The following is a 23162-nucleotide window of genomic DNA, read 5'->3' as shown; positions in this document are numbered from 1 at the left end:
TTTGAAACGAATGAAGTGCCATACAAACTGAGGGGGAAAAAGAAAGGCCATTTATACGAAAGTGATCATGAGCTAACTCCAAAATGGTTTATATATGAATTAAATTTTCTAGTAATGCAGCCATGGATTTTTATAACCGTTTTGATTTAGATCTCATATATAGCCAGCCATTTGAAATATTACATCATGAATGTGTTAGTTCTGCTCTCTGTTTCTGCTACAAAGAGATTGTGATAATTTTTCACATTGAGTGTAGGCCTATTCAACCCATAGAATCAGTCGGGCAAATAGACCAACACAATATCATACTGATTTACACTCATGTGTGAATGATGACCGTTGGAAGAAACATTCCATTACTTACAACGCTGAAATATGAATTTACTTTCTGTATCCTGTATGCCGTTTTGTCTCAATGTTTTGTTTGTGTATTCGTTTTCTATCCAATAAAATGGCGTCGTGGGAGAAATGAATCTTTCCTCCGTGCTGGGTATAGGTTCGAGGAAAAGCACTATAAAAGGAACTCCGGAATCTTATTTCGCCGGTACATCGAAAACAACATTACACTCACAAACTACCCCCTGCTCAGACCAAGGAGGTAGGCCTATACTAGTTTGCACATTGACCCTCCAAGCAACGATTGCACTGTCTTGTTCATGGAACTAGTAGCTCCATGGTTTAAAATGATTCATCATCGCCACAGAAATGAAATGAATACCCGTACGATGTTTGACGCTTGACGATGCAAATCGTTTGTTTGATTTCACGCACCCCCCCCCCCCCCACACACACACACACGCACACATCGCCTTTATTCCATTTCTCATCACACTATCTATATGGTTATAAGCAATGTCTTGCTGGCTGATCTCTTTCGTATCATTTTACAACGAGTAAGGATGGGAGGGTTAAAGAAAAAATATGACATGGAGATCCATGGCAAGAAAACACGCACGCAGGCTGACGATAGAAGATGCAAATTTGACCCGTAGATGACCGCTCCACTGTGACGTCACAATGCGCTTTGACCTGACGGGAAGAGGTTCGTCGATTCCGCCCACCTGTCTTGCTAACATTCATGAGTCGGGTTTGTGGCTTTGTTTTTGCGATGGTTGAGCTATTAATTGCCAGGTGTTTCGGATGACTTCCGAACGGAAATATTTTCTTCTTCTTCAGACAGTTTATGAAAGGGCGAACAGCTCGTACAAATATTTGACAACATCCGTTTCATGGCCATAATGTAGGTAGTACCGGTATGGTATGTGAGTGTGTGTTTGGCTGTCGATTTTCTTCGTGTTTTTTTTCTTTTAAATCATTGTCCATGAGAGGAAATGTTGTTAAACAACGTATGATATCACAACTCATCTTGGTTTATCTTCCGTAGACGGCGAATAGGATCAATTGCATGACTGAGTTACATTTCAGACGTCAACTCACCAGAGTGTTTCAAGTGAAATTCCAAATATTCTTGGAATTCTTGGAAAATCCAAATATTCTTGAAAAACAAAGCAATCATAAGAAAAGGTGGGTCCACCTTTTGTTAGGATCATTCTGTTTCGGACATCTCGACCAAACCAATTTTAATGGAATAAATGTTGAATTCTTCTTGGAATCACATGCTCTTTCATAAGAGATTTCTCATTACATCACCAAAAATGTTAGAAACCTGAAGTTAGGTCTCAACCAAAACTATACGATCTCTTTAACTACAGTAAACATATTTTTGTTCTTCATAACCAATAAGTAAAAGAGGTATTGTTACGATGTTCACATTATATATTTTTTAAAGCATTAGTTACAAATTAACAACATTGAAGAATCGGCGTTCTTGTCTCTCCACATTTTGCATCTTCATTCAAAAGTTGGAAGCCTGCGGTATGATCTAAGAATGGTAGGCATAGATCAGTAACAAAGCTCAGAGTGGGACTTTTTTTTTTTTTTGGTCGTAATTAAAGGGACATATTAGGTGATTTATTTGATTTGACATCATGTAGTACATAAATCGGTAGTGCCCTGCTATAGATTTGTGGAATTTATTGTGGTACTTGAGCAAAGAACCAATACTCCATGAAAAACCCAAAACATATATATACACTGAACAAGGACGATGATATAGCAGGCTCACTACATTCAAATAATGAAGCAATGTAATTCCATTACAATACCACTTGCTCAACAACTTCACCTGTGTAGAATTTATGCATGCTTTCTTCTCTTGTTTTGCTTCCTTGAACACCGAATCATGCATTCTTATGTGAAACTGCTATGTCATCAACCTTGTTCATTGCGATTTGTTATGTATTTTGAAAACATTCTTAATTATATTCCTTATCCCAGTCTCTATAAATTCTGAAACTCTGTAACCAGTGTAACAATTTTATAAATGTTCAAGTTCAAAGGTCTGAAAATCATCCAGAAGTCTCCTTTAAATCACGACAGGCGAAAAATATGAAGCTGCTTTTGAGGTTAATATTGTCTATCTTTCAATCTATCGGGTAAGCATTTACTACACATATATTTCAAACCCCTTCGTGTACTATGTAGTGACCTGTTCCTTATATTTACTTCAGACTGAAAATAAGCCTGTCAGGGGCAATTGCTCCTGCCCAGAATAATACAGATTTGCATGCATTTCATTGTTAGAATGTCTGGCGAGCTTCAGCGAAGGCAGGGAAAAGATGTTGATATTCTGAAGGCCTGTGCACAGGTATGCATAGAATTTGAATGCATTAATTATTACGAAATATTTGTGATATGAAGGTTGTTCGTTCAGAATGAAAATTGTTGTGTACTATTGTACGTTGTACTGGAGTCTGCTTTTCTGGTGGGTTTTTTTTTCCCCGTTTGACTTTGCTTCCACTCTGAGTGAAATATGCGAACATGCATTGCAATTAAATTATGATATATGAGTGTGTTTGTGTGCGTGTGTGTGGAATATACCATTTCATAGTTCCACTTTGCGCGTGAGCAACATAAAAGGTCCACTGAAATATACAGCTGCGATGTATTAAAAATGATTATTCATGTAATCCTTAGGTGCTTGCCTGCACATCCATCTGACAACAACAAGTGTTCAATAAAGCCTAGTATTTGGCAATAATAATAGAAGTTTGTTGATACATTCTATGCAAAGCAATGAAATCGATGCTATCCTTTCTGATCACCTGGTCTGCGCAAGTTCATTCTTTGTTTAAACATGAATTCCATAAAGTGTTACGTCGGGCAAGCGTGAGCATTATATCGCTTTGAAAAACGAGAGCATTATATCGCTTTGAAAAACGAGTGAAGTACCTAACCAACTGAGTGTATGTACAAGGAAAGATCATATTTTTTCCCCCGAAATGTGTACATGAGCTAAATGCGAGATGGCTCATTGTCACGTGCGTGCATGTCACCAGGTGACATGATTCATATTGGATAATATCATTTTTGTATATTGAGACTTGCCGCACAAAACAAAAGGGAAATCGATTCTTGTTTCTTGTATTTCAATTTCAGTTTCATTCTGATTTCAGAGAAGATAGATTAAGTCTTTATAACATTGCAATTGTCCAGAGATTGTGCATGGATTGGTTTGTTTCCATTTGATAAACTCTGCAACGGTTGTGCAGAAAGAACAGAGTCGTGTTGGGCTATGTGCATCTTTCTCTCGCTGTATTTCACCGAGAATCTTACACTCAGTCATTCATAGTACTCTCCTTCCGGGCCTTCGTTCTTCCGTGACCGCTGCACGCCGTCGAGCTCTCGCCTTGCCAGCGAGCTGGGGATGAGGCCCGCCAGAGTGACTGATGGTAAACATGATTACATGGCCAGCGTTTGTTTTTGATAAACGGGGTAGAGAAGCGGAACTTCGATAACACCGGAAATGTCTGATCCCCGGGAGATTACGCGTCGCAAATCATTCGTATCCTACCATCCGTCCGAGGCCTGGACTGATCGATCATCGATGTGAGGGGGAGATCCCTGTTTCGCCGATTCGTCTACTTCGGAGGGTGATCGCCACACCGGATATTATCTCCCCGTCATCAAGTCGCAGAGAGGCGGATCTTCACGACCAAGTTCGTAAAGCCGTACCAGATGCACAGGTTTCGAATCGATGGGGAAATACACAACCAGAGGGGTATTGTTTCAAACCGGAAATCGCTTGATTAGCTGGTATGCGAATGGTAATCCCGCATGCTTCGAGATTTTCACCGCGCGAAACCTGCCCACCCCTACGAAGAATACCATCGTCCCCGGAGCACGCCCCTACATTTGCATATGAACGGAGTGTTAGCCGTGACTTGCGAGCAGGCGAACTGCGAGGGGTATCTCGGAGTGGTGGGTAAAAAAGGGATTCTGGGGGCCCCCGTGCACGGGTAAATAAAGCATACGGAGTATTATAGCACTTGGCCCGTACCACCGTATACAGGAACTGGCAATTTCCGCTCCGTTCCCTTGAGCGAAGCAGTGTAATAGGACAGCCACTCGCAAGCACGACCGCACTGCACTGCTGGGCTGGTAGGGTCGCTTTCGGAACCGTTTACTGGAATTATTTCTTCGCATTTGCCGTGCCCGCCTTGTGTGCCTGCTGTGGAATATTTTATGTATCGGATATCAAGAACCAAGTTACCGAGGTGATGACTACAGGAGGACATGAATGGCGAATGTGCTCGGATATTCATCCCGGAATAGCGAGATAGAAGCGTGAGTATACGGTAGCTCTCCGCCGACGTTATCCCTCTGTGTTCACGCGGAGCGTGAGCGATCTGCGGCGCTGTTTTGTCACAGAAGGACTTTACCGTGCTTTTAGCGTGTGTGTACCAACAGCTTACAAAGCTTGGGAAGACTGCCTTGTGCAGCTTAGCTGGCTCTGCAGGTGCACCAACCAGCACAAGCTCAATTGTAGATTTATTTTTTGTTCAGGCCTGCCGAGAATTTACTCGGACGGATTGGGACGATGTAGTATTGGAGCCTGATTTTCGTAGGGTGAATATTATTTTACTACAGCCTGCAACATTGGGCAACCATCACCAGTTCAGCCCCGTGTGCTGTGTTTGTTGATAGTGTGTTATCTGCCTGACTTATTATTCGAAGTAAATCCTCAGCTCTCTTGCTGATGCTGTTCACACGATAAGAAATAATGCAAGTAACATTTGTGAGTGATAAGTCGCTTTGAATTATAAAGCCTTGAAGTGGAAATATTGTCGAATTTTTTACCCAGGTGTTGAATATGTTAACGGGTGATAAGGGTACGTAGCTGCTGTGAATTTGTATAAATTTGCTGTGAGCGCTGAAGCATTATTGAAAACTTGATGAAATCATAACTGATACCATCTCGTCAAGGCCGACCCGGTGCGATGTTTTGTGGGTAACAGTCATACAGTAATTACTATAGATACTAACTGCGTCTTTTTACAAGGCCATTTTGTACTGCACACGGCATCAGGCAGATGAATGTAAACGAGTGAACATTTTCGTAGACATCACGTTCAGATGGATGATGAATGTTTACGTGCGTAAGATCTTCTTCTCTCCTCTCTCTCCCCTCCCTCGCACTCTCATTTCATCTCCGCTCATACCTTGTCCCCCCCCCCCCCCCCCACCTTCGTTACACACCTTAATTCTCCTGGGTTTTTGTGGTTGTCCGCAGCAGCTGAAAACCCCCATAGGCGATCGTAAATCGGCGGCGATGCCATATTCCGGTTCCCCTTGGGGGGTTCCGTCCTATCAAAATGCGCCGCTGTGCACGTGGCTCCGTTTTATATCACCGCTATACTCCTCCCGGCCCATGGCCATGCCTTCTCCGTTCTGCGTCGGATTAGGACAGTGAAAGCCCTGAAATGAACACGTTGGCAACTTTCATCCTATTCTCTACTAGGTATCATGGAGTATAGTAGTGGGTCAGTAGAGGCAAATTCTCGAGTTATGCGCTTCGTCCAACCTATGAATAATGTAAAAAATAAAGGTGCTGATAATGTGGGTTTATAAATTCAGAGCTGTATAGTTTTTCTTTTGTGTGTGTGTCAGATTACTATTGCTCCGGAAACTCTCAGGACCTTTTGACATGATGTTTAGACAGAGTTCATTCGAAGAGTGCGGCAGTTTACAACCTCTGCTCTCTGCCTCAGTTGTATGAGAAACATCTCTGTGCAAATTCGGCGGTATGTTGATGTTGCTTCACTGGAAGTGAATATGTTGTTGAGAAGGCGAATGATTTATTCTAGGCGCCGTGTATATACGCGATGTGCCTAATTTTGCTTTGATATCCTAATGTGCTTTCACGTGAATATTCTTAACCTAGTCATGTACTTGTGCTAGTGCTGCAGTTGAGTATGTGTTAAAGATATAACAATGAGTCTAATTATATAATATGTGAGTGTGCATCCTTTCACCGGTCATGAGCATTCAGTATCATCCCCAATAGTCGTGCCTGGCAAATGATTCTTCTGATTCATTAATCTTCAAAAGTGAAGGACATGGGCAAATCAAGAAGGATTAGAAGAAGAGACAGCAGTTACCGTGTATAGGAGCATGTATTGTTCTGTCATCCATTTCCCAACCCCGCCCTTATTTTAAAAATAATGTACAGTGTACATGTGTGTGTGTGTGTGTGTGTGTGTGTGTGTGACACCATGCGTACTCATATCTCCACCGCAATAACGAGGTGTTGCTTATCTTCCATGCTATGACATTGATGAAGAAGTCCTTATCACCTTCTTGCACCGACACTTAGCTTCTCTGACCCATACATAGGTCCTACATGCATCATGTCAAACGGCTTGAAGGTTTACGTGTGTTGCTCGATATTTGTGAACATAGGCGATAATTTTGCCGGCAATTGCTCAGCAGAATAAACACGTCGTTCTTGATAATTTATTTCCATTCATTATTGTTTGACAGGCACACCTTGAAATGTTAAAACCTCTTAGACATGACGATGACGGTCTATCTTAAAGGGGATGGCTAGTAACTGATCAGTGGGAATCAGTGGGAATGCTGAGGGATGATTGTTCCAATCCTTGTGGGATTCATTTAAGAGTACATTATATATCTATTCTTGTGTGAAAATAATTTGCTTCAGAATGGTCTTATATTCAAGTAATGTGCAGTTTAATGTTTCCAGGTAAGCGTCCCTGGTCAGTGACGGGGCATTAATCTGCACATTACTTGAATATGAGACCGTTTTTTCACACAACAGTAGATATATAATGTACTCTTAAATGAATCCGACAAGGATTGGAATAATCATCTCTCAGCATTCCCACTGATTCCCACTGATCAGTTACTAGCCATCCCCTTTAACCCAATGAAGACTAGTCCTGAGTATACTCGGGCAGGTGTCTATGGGAAATGTGTGTTGTAGCAAAATCAGCTCGTCCTCAACGGGTTAAACAACTGAGGGAGATGGCGGATGAAGTTAAAACGTTCACAAGCATCAACCGCTCTGAGAGATGATGAGAATCATTTAGCGAACAAACCATCACACAAGTATATCCGTCCGGATTTGATAAAAAGAAATAGATCAGTCATTTGAGACAACGACTGAAAACCTACTCATAGATGATAAGTGCGCTGGAAAGGCCGTGTCGACATGAGATTCATTATTATCGCCACCATAATATTGTCCGATTACTTTCTCCACACTAGACTCCAGTCTGCAGTGAAGGTGGTGTCGCGTTCATGCAGGCAACCGTTGACACGTAAGCTTGTATGTGGGAAGCGTTGTAGCTTGAACTCTGTCTGGATTATTATGGATCCTGTTTTTGTGACAGCGTAAACTCGCAGGATAAATCCTTTTTGATCATGAATCAATTGAATTTAACATGATAGTTGGGTTTTTTTAATATCAATGAGATTCCTATGTGTTGGCTCACTGTCATAGCGTTGCAGTGCATTTGAACTACGCGTGTACTATCAAAATGATATTATCTTAGTATCATGTCGGTACCATTATGAGGTTTCATCAAGGAGGTATCACACACCTTGTAATAGTTCCATGAGAAGACCTATCTTGATTTTGTGAATGTCTCGTTCCCAAATGTATGTTGCTGGTAACAGTATGAGAAAAATGTGTGTGATGGCATTAAGTTCCGGGGCTGCTCAAATAATTGATATGTTTATTACATGATATTTCGAACAACGCGTTACAATAGATGATGTATTGATGTACATGGAAGTTCATCCCTTAACTCTTCCATTACTCTTTGCCTTATCTTGCACACAATGACAATGCCCTTCTGAAATGTTGATTGCAGCCAGTTTGTGTGCAATACTGGACACCCATTTAGTGACATTGCATATTAGTATTTCGTGTTGGAAGTGGCAGCACAGCGTTATGATATCGAAATTTGTGGGACTCATGAATTGGTATTTTGACATTTCATCTGTTGCTGAACTCGTCATGATTAATGTGAAATCATGGTATCTATACGCCAGGGGGGGGGGGTAATTTATGGAGTGGAGCAATGTGACTGATAATGATATAAGTGTAATTACTCTTTTTGTCGAAGTTGTGACGTAACGTGGCTGCGTGTGCATGTGGGAGCTATCACACCATTCCCCTCTCATGTATTATTAATCAACTGCATGAGGCACAAACCGGCGAGTGATGTAAACAGACGTGGTAAATCGCATTCATAGGATTGAGTTTATTGTAATTAGTAAGGCAGGCATTTTTAGTCTTGATGCATTCGCGGAGTGAAGCTGAACTGGGGAACAAACAATCACCTCTATGGGTCTCCCCGCCGTGCTGGAGGATTAACTGAGAGCAATTTCTTAGAGCTGTATCTCACTATGGATTCTTGTCCATTCATTGTTCGGGGAGTGGAAGAAAAACTCTTTTAAAGACTCTATAAATCCATTATTGAGCGGGACTAAACGGTCCGTCAGACGTCCGAGCGATTAAGGGCCCTTGATGGCAGGCCGTTTGACAGGAAAACGCTGCCCCATTGTGACGGGAATTCACCTTGATTCGACGCTCTCCGATCTTGTTCCTCCGAACAGGAAAGGGGGGAAGGGAGAGGAACTCTACAACACTATTGATTGCCTTCATTGTTCGCCGACAATGACCAGGGAGGGTTTTATAGAACGGTTCAAACATCATGGCCCTCTCGACCAAGGGCTTGTGCCTGGGTCGGGGTTGCCGGTCGATACGCGGAAAACGCGATGAATGCCCGCGTTCTAAACAGCTGGAATGCCGCCTTCAATCCTTTTGTTGTATGATATCCGGTGAATTGAAAGCTGAAACAATGCCTTATCGTGTGAGGTACCCAATTAGCTATGCCAAACGCACTCGTCCGAGAGTGTATAGGCAAAGGAGCAGCGTGGGATAGCTTGCAGATCAATTTTGTGAGTGGGTTGTTCCTCGTGTATTGTTTCGGATCTGCTTGCCTTATCAGACGTTTATAATGCACAATGTCGATCGCCCGTATTCCCCTCCAATGCTGGAACAGATGAGCTTTTGCACTGTTACCATTTAGAGATTGAAGAAAGCAGAGCTGCCGAAAAACTTGAATCCCTCTTGACAGGATCTTGACAATTGCTTTCGCTTGATAAGAATCGTGTAACGAACACATATCTCCCTGATGGCTCTCGAGTCTGTAGAAACTGAAACCTCCCTTGATATTGATAATACCTGTAGGCCCATATAAAATGTTTGGTAGCTCCGTGAAAGTGTAATTTCTAGGTGTAACCTTTTTAATTTATGCACGCAATTTGTCAACATCGCGGAGCTCGGAGCGCTCCGTATAAAAAAGTGTGCGGTTTTTATTTCTTCGTAAATCACGTTCTAATAGAATACGCTTGTTTGTGTTTGTGTTTTGCTTTCTTATGTATAGCTCAAGTAGCTCGTTTCCCTTCTTGTTTGCCCTCTCCCAATACGGCAGTGGAACCAGTCTTGTTCCAAGAGAGTGCACCCAGACCCACCCCCCCCCCCCCGCCCCCAAAAAAGTAGAAGACGAAGAAGAAGAAAAAGAAGAAAAAAAGAAGCTAACCTTGGCATCAGTGTGCGAGGCTCATGACACTGTGATCGGTTTGGAGTATTGGAAGTGAAAATCTGTCGGGGGATTCTATTCCTCGCTGGCCTTGGACAGGGAATGTCGGCTTGCCACAGAGGCGATTTGGCGAAGTCCTCCCCAAACAGGTGCTGCGGATACTGGTCGTGGTTTATGGCCGCACCTGGCCCGACGAGCGAGAAGCCAAGACCGCCATGAGATTTAGTCGTGAAAGAAAAAAGCGCATCAGGCCGATTTGAGTGTATGCCATTTCTTGTTTCTCCCCTCATCCGATGTTATTACTGCCATTGCATGAGCATGTAGGCCCCGATTGAATACCATCGAAAAATGAATAAAGAAAAAGTACTTCTGTCTCAACTCTCATTTCTTCACGGGCTTCAGTAACAAAGTTTAGGACGCGGATGTTTTCTCATGGAGAATGGATAGGTGACATTTGAACACTGTTGTCAAATTTCAGCGATGGTATTCGGCAGTGACGTGTATCGTCTCGTTGTAATGTTGCGTGTTGGAATCAACGTTGGTTACTTCAACACATTTCCAAAATCTGATGATAAGCCTGCGGCAACATGGTGGGAAAATGCACTAATGTTTTTCTCCCGACCACTGTGCGAGTAGGACAACACTGCCAATTTTACAAAGTTTTCACTCGATTGCTGTGCAGGATGCACATGGGGTAATTGATACCAACTCCATCCAGACATTTACTAGGGTGTTGCATTACACTGTACACCCCCTTCGTGATTCTTTTTTTTTTCTTTTTGCATATTGTGCATTTATTGTATAGTATTAAATGATGACGATTATGATGGTGAAGCAATTATTCTTAAATTTGTCCAAGCTCCTCCGAGTAACGCTGCCTTTGAATAAAACTGAATTTTCCTTCGCACGAATCTGATCATTGGGTCTCCAGTCTACCATGACCAACTCGTCATGAGGAAAAAAAAAAAATAACTTCACAACGGTGTTCCAGAGAGATCGTATTATTGCTTTCCCATTCAGTCGTTCTTTTGTTGTTTAATGTTCCTCGCCCCTCCCCCTTCTTACCATTTCCCCTCCCTACCCCAAGCATATTCTCATATTCTCTCCCTCCCTCTCTCTTTCCCTCTCTGTCCCTAGCCTCCCATATGTCTCTCTGACACGGACTCGTGCGCAGGAAATATTTAGAGTTTTTATTTCCGCTCGAACCCTAGAAGACCGACCTGCGTATTTTTCTATTCGTACATGTAATTTGAGCGACATTTATCACACGAACATCGCCCGGGGCGATGGCAGGCGATCCACAAGTCACATCTCGTGAAGCGCGCGTAACTTTCCGTAGTCTCTCCCACAGTATACACACGCGCGCACACACACACACTCGCACACATATTACATTTATAGAGTCTCTACTCTACCACCTATCTGTTTTTCCCATTTCTTTGTGCAGCGCAGCGTTCCACAACAAACGCCTCGTTTATGTCGAGTGATAAGCGAATAGCCAAATGGCCCGTGATATACATGTACAGAAAGAAGCATCCGCGAAAAGTCTTCAGTGAAGTTTGGCTCCTCTTGTCCCGCTTTATTTCTAGATGAAGAGGAGGAGTTTCTCCGCAACTTCTCATCCCCCGCCCCCTCCTCCTAAAAAAAGAAAAAAATCTGTTATCAGACTCCATTATGTACAGTGTATGCACTAAAAAAAAAATTCATTATACAAGTGTACTTTTTTAAAAAACCTTTTGACCGAATTCTATCTCCCAAGTGTCGCCTGTCTTTAGGGATGATTTTGAATTGTTAGAAAAGATGTTATATGTCACATAAAATGAAAAAATATAAGCTTAGAACTCATTTAAAACAAAGGAAAATACGCAGCTTTTATAATGATCCTATTGTGGAGTTATATCGAAAATATCACCCATAATGATATTCGTAGCACAAAATTCATGCCGAATGTTAATGTGAGTCTCTTTGTGCGTTAGTGTTTTGTGTGTGTGTGTGTGTGTGTGTGTGTGTGCATGACAGGATTTAAAAAAAAAAAGAGAGAGACGTGGAATTTTTTTTTTTTGGAAGATGCTGAGCCGAAAGTCGCTCAACATACAGTTGTAACCTAAATGCGAGAAAAAAAATGATTTGAGACATTTCCACAATCAAATCGATGCAAAAGCGACGAAAATTTGGTGATATTCGATATTAGGCACTATTGAAAAGATTATTGAACGTCAATGTGTCATGTACAAAGAATGACATCCGACCCTAGGCCTATAACTGAGGCCTCCTACGCGCCATCTTCACTTCGTCGCGGATTCGATTATGTTTACTTCAAGAAGAAGATTTTTAGAAGCCTGGAAACCTGTTAGAATGAGCATTATGTTGACATCATAGACAATCAGAATCTACATGTACATCATGTGCTTGTACCCTTCGCTCTGTGATGATATTATGTAACGTCGATACGTTTTGTATAAGGTAAAGACTGTAACCTCAAATTTGTGAAATGGAATACTTCTGTGCAGGAAAATCTGTACTTTGACTAAGACAAGACTCAGATGCATGATTCACACACACACACACACACACACACAAATTAAAGGACGATTTTCTGCGACGGTATCTAGGGAAACTCTGTCATGACACCAATTACATAACCCAAACAATGCTGCTGACAATATGATTTACGTTTTATATCGTCGATATATGCAGTTGTGAGGAATACGTTTGCAATGCCGTGTTTCTTGCAGTCACGGAATTTTGTAATTTCTTTCATTAAGTCGTCAGAATCTTCCAAATCCATAATGAAGTAGTCACATGCACACTGTATATCGTGGGCATCGTGTTTCAATGGGACAATATCTTGGGCAGTTTTACATTTCTCGTTGTCCCTGAGAGTATTGCCGTGTGGTGCAGAATGAAAAGTTGGCCTAGTTCACTGTCCTTCAATCACGAGGTTGGTGCATTGAATAGAATGATTGCATGTGATGGATTCTTCCGGTTACATTCGGTCACCATGGAGACATCGTGTCCAGAGCGGTTTGCACTAACGTTAACCTGTCCGTGTTCAGAGCGGTTTGCACTAAACCTCAACCTGTCCGTGAAGTCATGAATACGATCATTGCTGTCACCTCTTCCCTATACCTCAAGGACCCATTGCGGTTGCACGTTTATCAGGCTCTTTCCCTTGGCAACATTTATGTCTAGTGCGTGCTAGAGGATTCTGCTGGTCAGTTCCCTCTTGTTGACCAAGCACTTATCGGTCACTAATCCATGGAATCTCAGGAATTTTCTGAGAGGAACGGACAGCTCTCAAACTCCACTGGTATTCAAAACGGGGCCGAAGAATATATTATGACAGATACCTACTATAAACAGTATTGCGGGCCTAAACCCCTCTTTTACCCGTAGACCCCGTTTCAGAGTTTAGGCCAGGGTGCATGAATATGATGTTTTTTTCATGAGTTTTATTGTGTTTGCAACGTTTTTGGGGATAACTATAGGGTTAAGAATAACGAGATGGAGATGAAGATACCGAGTTCCAAACGTGTAGGCCATTTCTACTTTGTTCAATGGGGAATGTGTTTGCCGATGTACCCACGTGTGTTCCGTATTTTATCTGTAGACCAAGTGTTATTTGCCCAATGCAGTTTGCAGGATGATGTCTGTTGATTTATGTCTATTTCGTTGTAGTGGAATGTGGGCATATCTTTAAAGCCATATTTTCTATTTCTGCTTTATCCACAGAGTTTATGGCGTACTGGGTTGCCTCATGTTACATCCATGGCCCAAGATGGTGGAGACTTGGTAGTACGGCAGCCTTCGTCTGTTCTCGGCTTGCCGGCAGTGACACGCCCTACCCTTCTCCCACCAGGCTGGCGTAGTCGGAACCTCCGCTCCCTGCGAACTGCCACTGGAGATGAAGCGAGGCCCAACGATTACGTCGACCCCAACACTGACAGACTAAACGGTCGAAACAATAATGAGTCGCCGAATTCGCTGTCCAGTGAGAATTCCGGTGATGAGGGCAGCGAACCTTCGAGGACTGATCTCATAGTGGTCAGTGATCCTAAGGGGAAAGCAAAAGTGCTCAAAGTTATCAAACCCAAGGACGACAAGAGGGAAGTGATCGCCACTACCCCCGACACGGAGTTGCATAGTACCAGTGACAATACACTGAGCAAGGATCCCTTTCCATGTCCTCAGTGTGGGTATTGTCGGTGTGAGAAGTGCAGGAGAAGCAACCGACTTCCTGAGGCGTGGTGTTGCAACGGTCGGTGTGCGTGTTCTCCTGAAAGTGTACTTGACTGCTGCACCTGCTTGTGTTGCGTGCAAAGTTTATTCTATCACTGTGCAAGAGAATCGGACAGGGAATACGCGTACTGCACGGACGACCCGTGTTCGTGCAGACCGCATCGACGCTGTGCTAGGTGGACTTGTATGAGTGTATTAACCCTAGTCTTGCCTTGCTTATGTTGTTACCTGCCAGGACGAGGGGCAATCGAGGCCTACAGACAATGTTACTCTCAGGGAAGACGGGGATGTGAGTGTAGCCATTGGGAGACGAGTGAAGTGTATAGCGCCTTATGAGAGTGGGACCAGCCGAGCAGCTGAGTGAATGAAAGCCTGCTTTGTGTTGTTCGAGCACAATGACGGGTAAAACTGAAACTAAGATGGCCGACCCAAGAGTCATGCACTCCACCCTTTGGATGATCCTGGCATCCTATCTTGTGGATATAACGACGACGTCGCCGATGTTCGCAGCAACAGTACCGGATGTTCGAGGAGGGATTGTACCTCGATACTGGAACTCTCGTCGTCGTCGGAGTGGTGTCTGGATGAATGCGCCACCATCTCTTGCAGTCGCTTTGCCACCCATGGTTCGTCAGGACTTGGAGACGTGGCTGGATAAGGTAACCATTGACCACCGGACAGTTCCTGTGAGGTGAGGTTCAGAGAGCCGTCGTGGCCAGGACGGAGGAAGCGTCACCCCAGCTTTCGCAGTGTACTCACAGGGAAACGGAGGAACCACTCAATTCAACTGGGAAGGGGACGTTGTAAGGACACGCCCATCATGGTGTAAGCGGAAGGCTACCTGTAAGTCATCTGCGACGTCCCGGCCCGTCTTGAGGGTCAGGATTTTGCAGTGAGTGAACAGGGTGCAAGGGACACTACATCCCTTACGCTGGTTGCTGTTCCCTTCTGAAAACATCTCATCTCTATACCATGCCTCAGGTGGCCACAAATTCTTGGGCGAGAGATTTGGTTGGGATGTATCTCGAAATAGGTGCAATTATGACATAGGTAAGCCACTACAGATGTTCTCTGAAAATAATGATGTAGTGTGCTACATGTTAAATCTATTCTAAAGCTTCAAATACGAAAGTAACTAAGAAAAGCTTTTCTGTAAATGTTTTGTTACTATTACTTTACAAAATTAAGTCATACTGTTGATGGTAACAGACAAGTATTACATAGAAGAAATACTGCTCTTTTTTTCTTTTCTCTTTTTTTTTTTTTTTTTTACTCCAAAGACATATTACTACATCACTATTTAATCTTCTGATGTACATTTGAATTACGGTATGTGTATATCTCAAAAGATTGTGGAAGGGTATATGAAATTATATTGTGCATATTAATCTCCAAGTGTGTAGTAATGTGGGGCCCCGAGATAATGAACCTCGATGACTTCTTGCATTCGAACTGTGAAGATCATTTTTTTTTTTGAGACGCATTTCATGGGCAGAGGGTGAGGGTATCACACCCCTTCATTCGCTTGATTTGAAGTCTCTCGAAATTGAGTTAGATCCAGACTGTGTGGGGGGAGAGCGCTGTGTTTCCATTTGCAAAGTCAAACTTCTGAATTTCTTGCGCTTGCGCACTCTACCGGAAGTGCATCAAAGTTCGCCATAGGGACTGGATGCTCTTGCCACCACATCCTCCTTTCTTTTACCCATTTGTTGTACTGACCACGCTCCTCAACGGGGTCACAATCCCTATCTTTGATTGCTCGCACTACACTCGATGTGGCTGGCGTGAGTGCTTGTTAGCCAGGTGGTATTTGCCTAAGCGTACGCTTGCTTATCTTTGGTCGCACTTTACACCATAGCACAACACCATCCGTATCCTCTGCTCAACAGAAAGAGAAAAGAAAATGGCGGCTGCTATGTGTAGTGACGTACATTGTGTGTCCAATGTGTGTGTGTGTGTGTGTGTGTGTGTGTGTGTGTGTGTGTTAGTCATTGTATGTGTTGTGTAAATAGAGCAAGATGACGCTTTTGGGCGCGAGTTCCCTTTTGCCTTCAGGACCGTGTTCCTTCTTGAGTGTTTCTGAAGTGTTTGATCACAAGAGGAAGAAAGAGAGTGAAAGAGAGAGAGATGGAGATAAAAGTAAACGGACATTTTCTGGTCGCATACATTTTGGGATTCAACTCCGGCCTCTACGTACGCCTATAGTATGATACCTCTTACGAATCTGAATGTACAGTCAACCCGTCAGTAAACTACTTTCAAACGTCATTGTGCTGTAAATTGTAAGAGGGAAAACGTATTTTGTATTTATTCACATGACGCATCGACAAAGCCCAATATCTTGGCGATTTGCGGTACAAACGAACGAAATCGGCTATACCTCCCCCGCCTTTCGACCCCGTCAACGCTGTTATTACTTAAAAATTGCATGCAGTGTCGGTTGTCGACTGCACATTTTACATGCAATTTAAGGATTTAGATTGCTTTACATCAACCTTTCCTTCCGCTCTAAATGTTCAAGGCTCTCTTGGTGATACAAACCCCAGAATTATCATCATAATAGCTAACCCGATAGCGGGGTTCTCAGTAGTTGGTGCAGTATCTCCAATTCAGTCCAAACTAGAGTATCTTTTTTTGCGAACATTTGGAAATGACTATCGGGGATTGGAAGATACACATCCCTGCCTGAACTGCCATATGTTATCCGGAACACGAAACGAGGAGTGGGAACTCGGAGGGAGTGTTATTCAGTTGGTTGGGGAATCGACGTTATTACGTAACTCTCAAGACATAGCCAAACGCAGGCTTTACATCCCAACTCCATTCTCTCTGCGAAGTCGCAGAACTGTATACAGCTTCGTATTCGTTTACTGCATGCAATCAGCGAACTGAACATTACTAGTATATGCGCCACACCACATGGTACAGTACTCGGGACTATAAAACAGGAGTTAGCTTTGTGTATCTGCTGAATTGGCCAGACCAGAAAACCTAGCCAAGCGCCTCGCCATGTGTGATATATTATCACTGTCCCCCACTACAAACATCCTATCGCCTCTAGATTTTTTCCTTCCCTTCTACTGTTTCTTCCTTGCCTTTTCCCTATTCTGTCCCCTCTTTTTCACAACCCTGAATTGCAATTTGCCGAAATTTGCGCATTTGCCGAGTGCAGTTTTTCGTTTGACCCTTGGCCCTCCTGTTTGATCCTGGAGCTTGCTTCCCAGTATAGGAAGTACATCGTGCACCACACACACACACACACACACACACACAATATACCCACTCACACACGCACACACACCAGCAACACTCGTGCTTCTCCGGAACACACACCAATACAAATGTACACACAAACACACCTTCACACAGGGGGCTCACACCGTCGCTTGCTTCCATCGACCTTAAGTTCGTAGATACCCGTAACTACTTCAACATGTACATCGTCCCTCTCTCTCCCTGGCGTTTCAGCTCTCGACTTCGAGTTTCCTCTCTCGGCCCATTCATCCCATCAGCTTGGCGCACCGTCAGAGCTACCAAGCCCTATTGTTCCAGCCGCTTGCTTATGCCGTTCTTTTTCCGGTAAACCCCGCCGTTTCCACTTGGCAAGCACCCCATTAGAATCGAAGAGAGAGAAGAATAAAGGAGAGGAAGAGGGAGAGAGAAAGAGAGAAGCAGAAAGACACCCCTTCAGCGTTTCGCCTGCACAAACTCTTTTTCACTTTTCTCTGGGTACCGCGATTTGCTTCATTGCTGATATTTAACCGTCCAGAAAGAGACTGCCACAAAGCGGGAATAGACGCCCCTAGCTTGCTTTTCTTGTACAGAATTCGAAGAGGTTTTTTTTTTTTTTTTTTTCGAATGAGGTTAACGCAAATCACTGGAAGTTTTTTAATTGAATGAAACCTAGCAGAGAGAAGAATTTGTGTGTGAGGGTTGGTAAGCTTCATGCATGTACACTTGGTGTGAGTCACGACGTGCCATTGGTGTTACTTGGTCTAATCCTGTTAGTTTTAATCTCGTTTCGTCTAAATCCGTATGGTCTGATCCCTTTTCACATCGAACTAAGGCAAGTCACCGTAAGAAAAGGATTCATCTACCCCGAATCAAACCAAACCCATGATTCTTCTGCCCCTAGCCGCAGGAACATCCCCTATACAATATCTTCTAATATACTGTATATTCTGATTTTCATATACCGAAGACAACGCGAGTATCACGTACTTAGTAAGTTGAGGCTAAGTATATTTGTACCATTTTTTTTTACAACATAGGCCTAAATTAAAATTCGAGAAATTCATTGTTGCGGTCAACTGTCTGTGCTTTGGTAGTTTGTCAAAATGTTTGTCGTTTTCAAAATGTTATGCAGCTATATTTTACCTGCAATTTGCTTAAAACGAAATAATGGAATGGGACTCAAAATTTCAAAGAAATTGGCCCCAAACAGGTGCAAAACAAACCAATCCATGACGCATGATTTGATCCTTTATCCCTTCGCACGTACATTATTTTGTAACATGTGATCATTATGACATTCCTATTGTCACATTGATCATCATAATCATATAGATTATGAACCGATGTTAAAGAAATGAAAGAAATCCTCTTTATGTATCATTAAGTGGGCCCTATACGCGAGTCCAATCTAGAAAATTTGATGGAATGATTCATTCAGTGTTCCTTCGCCTCTCGATTTTCGATGACCGACCTCCTGTGGTATCTGGTCTTCATATCTCTGTAACCCCACGACCCCCAAACTTGGAAACACAGCTCAAATAAAATACCCATTTCCTTTTCTTAGCCTGATCACCATTGAAGCAGAATTCCTCGACTCCCATTTTCTCCATTTCGTATAATAGTATCCCCCCCCCCCCAATAATTCGTTTTCTTTTAAGCCATCATATAACATCTTTCTCTTCCTCTCTCGCTCTCTTGGCCCTTTTTTAAGTTAAAATCTCTGTCGCCGATTTGGTCTTTTGTATGTACATTATCCTAACAATAACAAGCAATAAAACCATTGCGCCGCGAATGACGAGGAGACCTAGGCCGTAGCCTGTTGTATATTGTGGGAAGCAAAGCCGTGCCCCAGCACTCGCCGGCAAATCGACAATGAACTCCACTGCAAAGGCAGCCGGAGGGGTCCCGAGCTAACTGTGGAGTACTGTGCGTGCTCAAGTTCATTACCTCGTCTTCTGTTAGCCCAGTCTGGATTCTCAGACCGCGTTTCTCAACAAATGATACCGTCACTTACACAACTTCTTGACCCATGTAGAGGTAAATACACATCACCCAGAAAAAGAAGTTATGGTTGTCGATTGACTCTTAGTATCTTTTGCACGTCTTGGCGCTTTCATGAAAAATTCAGACGATTTGCATGAAAGACTCGAGCCGGAACTTGCCCGGAAGACTCGTAGTAACTCGTGCGCTCGCGGGGTGCTTTCAGAATCTTCTCTTACGGGTTTCGATCGAGACTACCTCTATTTTGCCAAGCCAAATACCATATACCTTCCTCAACGGCCCTTGCAGAAATAATTTGGCTCGCCATAATTGGGAAGTCTTCTTTTTTCCCCTTTTCCTCATCTCTTTCTTTTTGTCCAAGTTAATGTTTACCTACAGAAGGTTCTTGTTTGTTGACGCAGGGCGCTACCAAATTCATATGGACTGGGGAAAAATGTCCTTTCAAATCCTTTGTTAATAATCATTTTGAGAGTCAGTGCTGGCTCTGCGTACTTGTGCCAAATGAAAACACGTCGCGCCACCGTCAGACTTGTTAAGTTGGAGAAAGAAAACATCGCTTCCCTACAATTTGTACGGAGTTGAGAAAATGGGAAACGTCCATCACCCCGCAGCAGTGTTATTCATAATTAAAATACCGCTCCCTCATACCCCATCCCCCACTATGCACCATCTTCCAGACACGCACGCAAACACATAATGTGCGCACAGAGACACACATCTAGTACGGTAGTAGAGTTCATTTAAAGGTGGAAACGGTCTATACTCGTCTGTCTTACATTCGTGATAGTGTTTGATCGTTAAAGAAACGTCCCAATTGTCCTCAAGGTACAATAACACTCCATTTTGAGTATAGGCCAACATGTAAGCATATAATAATAATGAATAATAAATTATTTATTAAACGCAGAAACTATCTCTATAGGCCTATTTTCTACTGCGCTTCGAGAGCTCTTAAATTCCTATGTTGCACAATGCTGCATGGGAAGTACAAAAAGAAATGGGCCCATGCTAAAACAAAAAATTTTCACTTTTGATTTCAAACTGTCTAAAGTCTGACATTTCCGAATGTCTAATGGTAATCTATTCCACTCCTTCAATGATTATCGACTTACGAACTTCTTTTTCTCTCTTCGCGATAATATGTTTCAGATGCATAGGGTTGTTCTCGGAGGTTTTATTGTTTGTTTGTTTCTTTGTTGTTGTCGTTTTTTGTCTTGAGGTCTCTGACCAAGTTAGCTTTTGTAGTTCGTTGTCTCCTGGAATTAGAACATGAAAAGGAAGATAGTCCTTGGCAAATCGGTCTAGCTGTTCTGAATACATGTGGTAACATTCTCTCGACTTCGAAGAAAAGGAAGGGAAAAAAAAACAACATTGACGGGCATCGCGAATGTTAATCCATGCAAGACGAAAATAGATGATTTGTTTATAGGCAATGAACTGCGGAGAACAAAGGTGGAGGGGAACAGAACGGAAATTGAAAAGCGGCTTTATTGACAATCAGATTACATTATTGATTGAAATAGCGCGAAGGGAAGCAATTAAGCCCATCGCCGGATTATGCCTCCTCTGCAACCGAGAAGGAAGAGGGAGAGAGTAGCGAAAGGGGGGGGGGGGGTGGGGTTATAAGATGTGTATGTGTGTATGTGTGTTTGTGTGTATGTTTTGTGTGCGTGTGGTCATTGTATCCGTTCATTTTCCCTTTTCGCCCTTATGATTACAGCTCGTTTTCTGGGTTTGTTAATGATTTCCTTTCGGGGGACTGGAAGGGGGGGGGGGGGGGTAAAAAGGAAGGGGGTTGCAGTCTTCCCTGTTCTCCCCCCTCTAGTGGCACCACCAGTGAACCAAGATGCAGGTTCGTTCTGGTATGCGAGTGACCTCGGTGAGATAATTCCGTTGTGCTTGACGACACACTTGCCAATGTATAGTCAATGGTGTCCTTGTGACGCCCTCGCCCTCCCGTACATCCGCCTGAGCTAGTCCCGAGCCATCACAACACTGCCTATCCCCCATGACACAAGAGCCCAAATTAGCGTGTCGAAGTCTTCCTTCCTCAGAGAGATAATGTATTCAATCAACTAATGACGACCCGCACATGACCAAGAGATGACTCCTGTGTTGATGCGATTTTCAAGGCGAGGAAAGGTTGTGAACCCATCCCACGATGCATATGTATTTCCACTTAAAGGGGAAGGCTATCATTGGAAACCAGGGACAGAAATAATTGCGAGTTGAAAACACCCTCCGTTTGAATAACAGACATTTTATCTCTGTTATAAGTGAGGAATACGAAACTGCTGTACATTCTCCATGACCTTGTCAGTAAGTTATTCTAGCGATCGCGCACTGTCACCCACAAAATAACATGATCGCTGGGTCTGAACAAGCTAGACTAACCGTGCGCTACCCTTGAAAACAACAACTGCCATTTCCTCCTATGCGAGCGAGTCCGAAATGATTGTCGCCCATTGTTGAGGCCAATGATGAAATTGCCACCGGAAACGAAGGCAGTAGTGTAATTTCGCTAATGGATGCGGGCGTGCGTTCAAGGGGGACAGAGAATCTGCGGCTGAATTAAACTTACAGGCCCAGGGTCATAAACAAGCAGCAGCGGCATAAATCATGAAGCGGGTTTAAAAAAGGTCGATATGCAATGGTAAACTTTGTCATCGTATAGAGATCTAAAGATGTGCCATTCTTTGCGTCCTTCAACATATCAACGCAGAAATGTAGACAATTTTGGGAGACTTGAAAATTAATTTTGCCGAGTGCAAGTCGAGAAAGCTAGAAAATGTCAGTGTAGTAAGGTGATCATGTCGTCGTAAACTCAGTTTGATCGCCATTTTTTTATGAAACTGAATCGCTGCCAGATAATGTTGATTTTCTTCGGAAGTTCGTCGCAGACTTATGATGTTATTTCACAATCAAATAATGGTAACGGAACGTTCATGACCTTTGCCTTTGGTTATTATTTATCTGTTAGCCTGTGGGGCTGTACAGAGGAACAAATGGAGGGTACATGTACACTGTACATAAAATGAAATATAAGAGTCGCCTTAGCGTGCTATTTCCGGCTATAAAAGTTGCCGTAATTGCGATATATATGCATAGTATGTACTGTCATGTCGAGAAAAGAAGAGGACAGAATTGCAGGGATTTGCATGAGATTATTTCTAAACCACATTTGTCTTTAATTTACATATTCTGTTTCCTCCTGAAGAGACCTTACCTGTGCGACCGTCGAGTCGCAGAGGTGTTCATCGCGTTTCTGCGAGATACCACTTCGGTTTTTCAGGCATGGACGAGATCCATCACAAATTACTCGTAGTCTTGCGGTTGATAGACTTGACGATGGGTCGATAGAGCTTCGGCAGAACTGATAAGTTTTCTACTATTTTGGCTGTGGGAAGTGCGACCATAGGTCAGGCAATCGCTTGCACGAAGGCAAATATCACCAAGTTGTTAATCGTGACAGTACGCCTCTATTATCCCATGAGTATTACTTTGCCGATATACACCATCTACAGCACTGAATTGTGTATGATCCGTTCCACTTACATACATGTACGTTCTATTACAACTGGGAATCATTATGTCATTCTGACTGTGCCTCTCTTGGAATATAATCTTTTATTCACTGTTTGATATCATTTTGATCTTTTATTATAACTATCCCTGACCTACCTGTTTGGTTTTCGTGGGATTTTTCCCCCAGTA

At 43.0% G+C, this 23162-nt stretch overlaps 1 protein-coding gene across 1 annotated transcript; it reads left to right on the top strand.

Moving 5' to 3' along the window:
- Positions 1 to 4297: 4297 nt before the first annotated feature.
- Positions 4298 to 16617, top strand: LOC139725180 (protein sprouty homolog 3-like). The gene is made up of 2 exons (XM_071636272.1): positions 4298 to 4686; positions 13707 to 16617. The coding sequence occupies exon 2, from the start codon at positions 13743 to 13745 to the stop codon at positions 14547 to 14549; it is 807 nt and encodes a 268-aa protein (XP_071492373.1). The 5' UTR covers positions 4298 to 4686; positions 13707 to 13742; the 3' UTR covers positions 14550 to 16617.
- Positions 16618 to 23162: the final 6545 nt, after the last annotated feature.

The sequence above is a fragment of the Diadema antillarum genome, unplaced genomic scaffold (assembly GCF_040938485.1).
Source record: "Diadema antillarum isolate AM-2024a unplaced genomic scaffold, OU_Dant_1.0 seq00000021_RagTag, whole genome shotgun sequence".
NCBI classification, from domain to species: Eukaryota; Metazoa; Echinodermata; class Echinoidea; order Diadematoida; family Diadematidae; genus Diadema; species Diadema antillarum.
The sequence above is the reverse complement of the archived record's forward strand: the minus strand, read 5'-3'. Positions and strand labels throughout refer to the sequence as shown.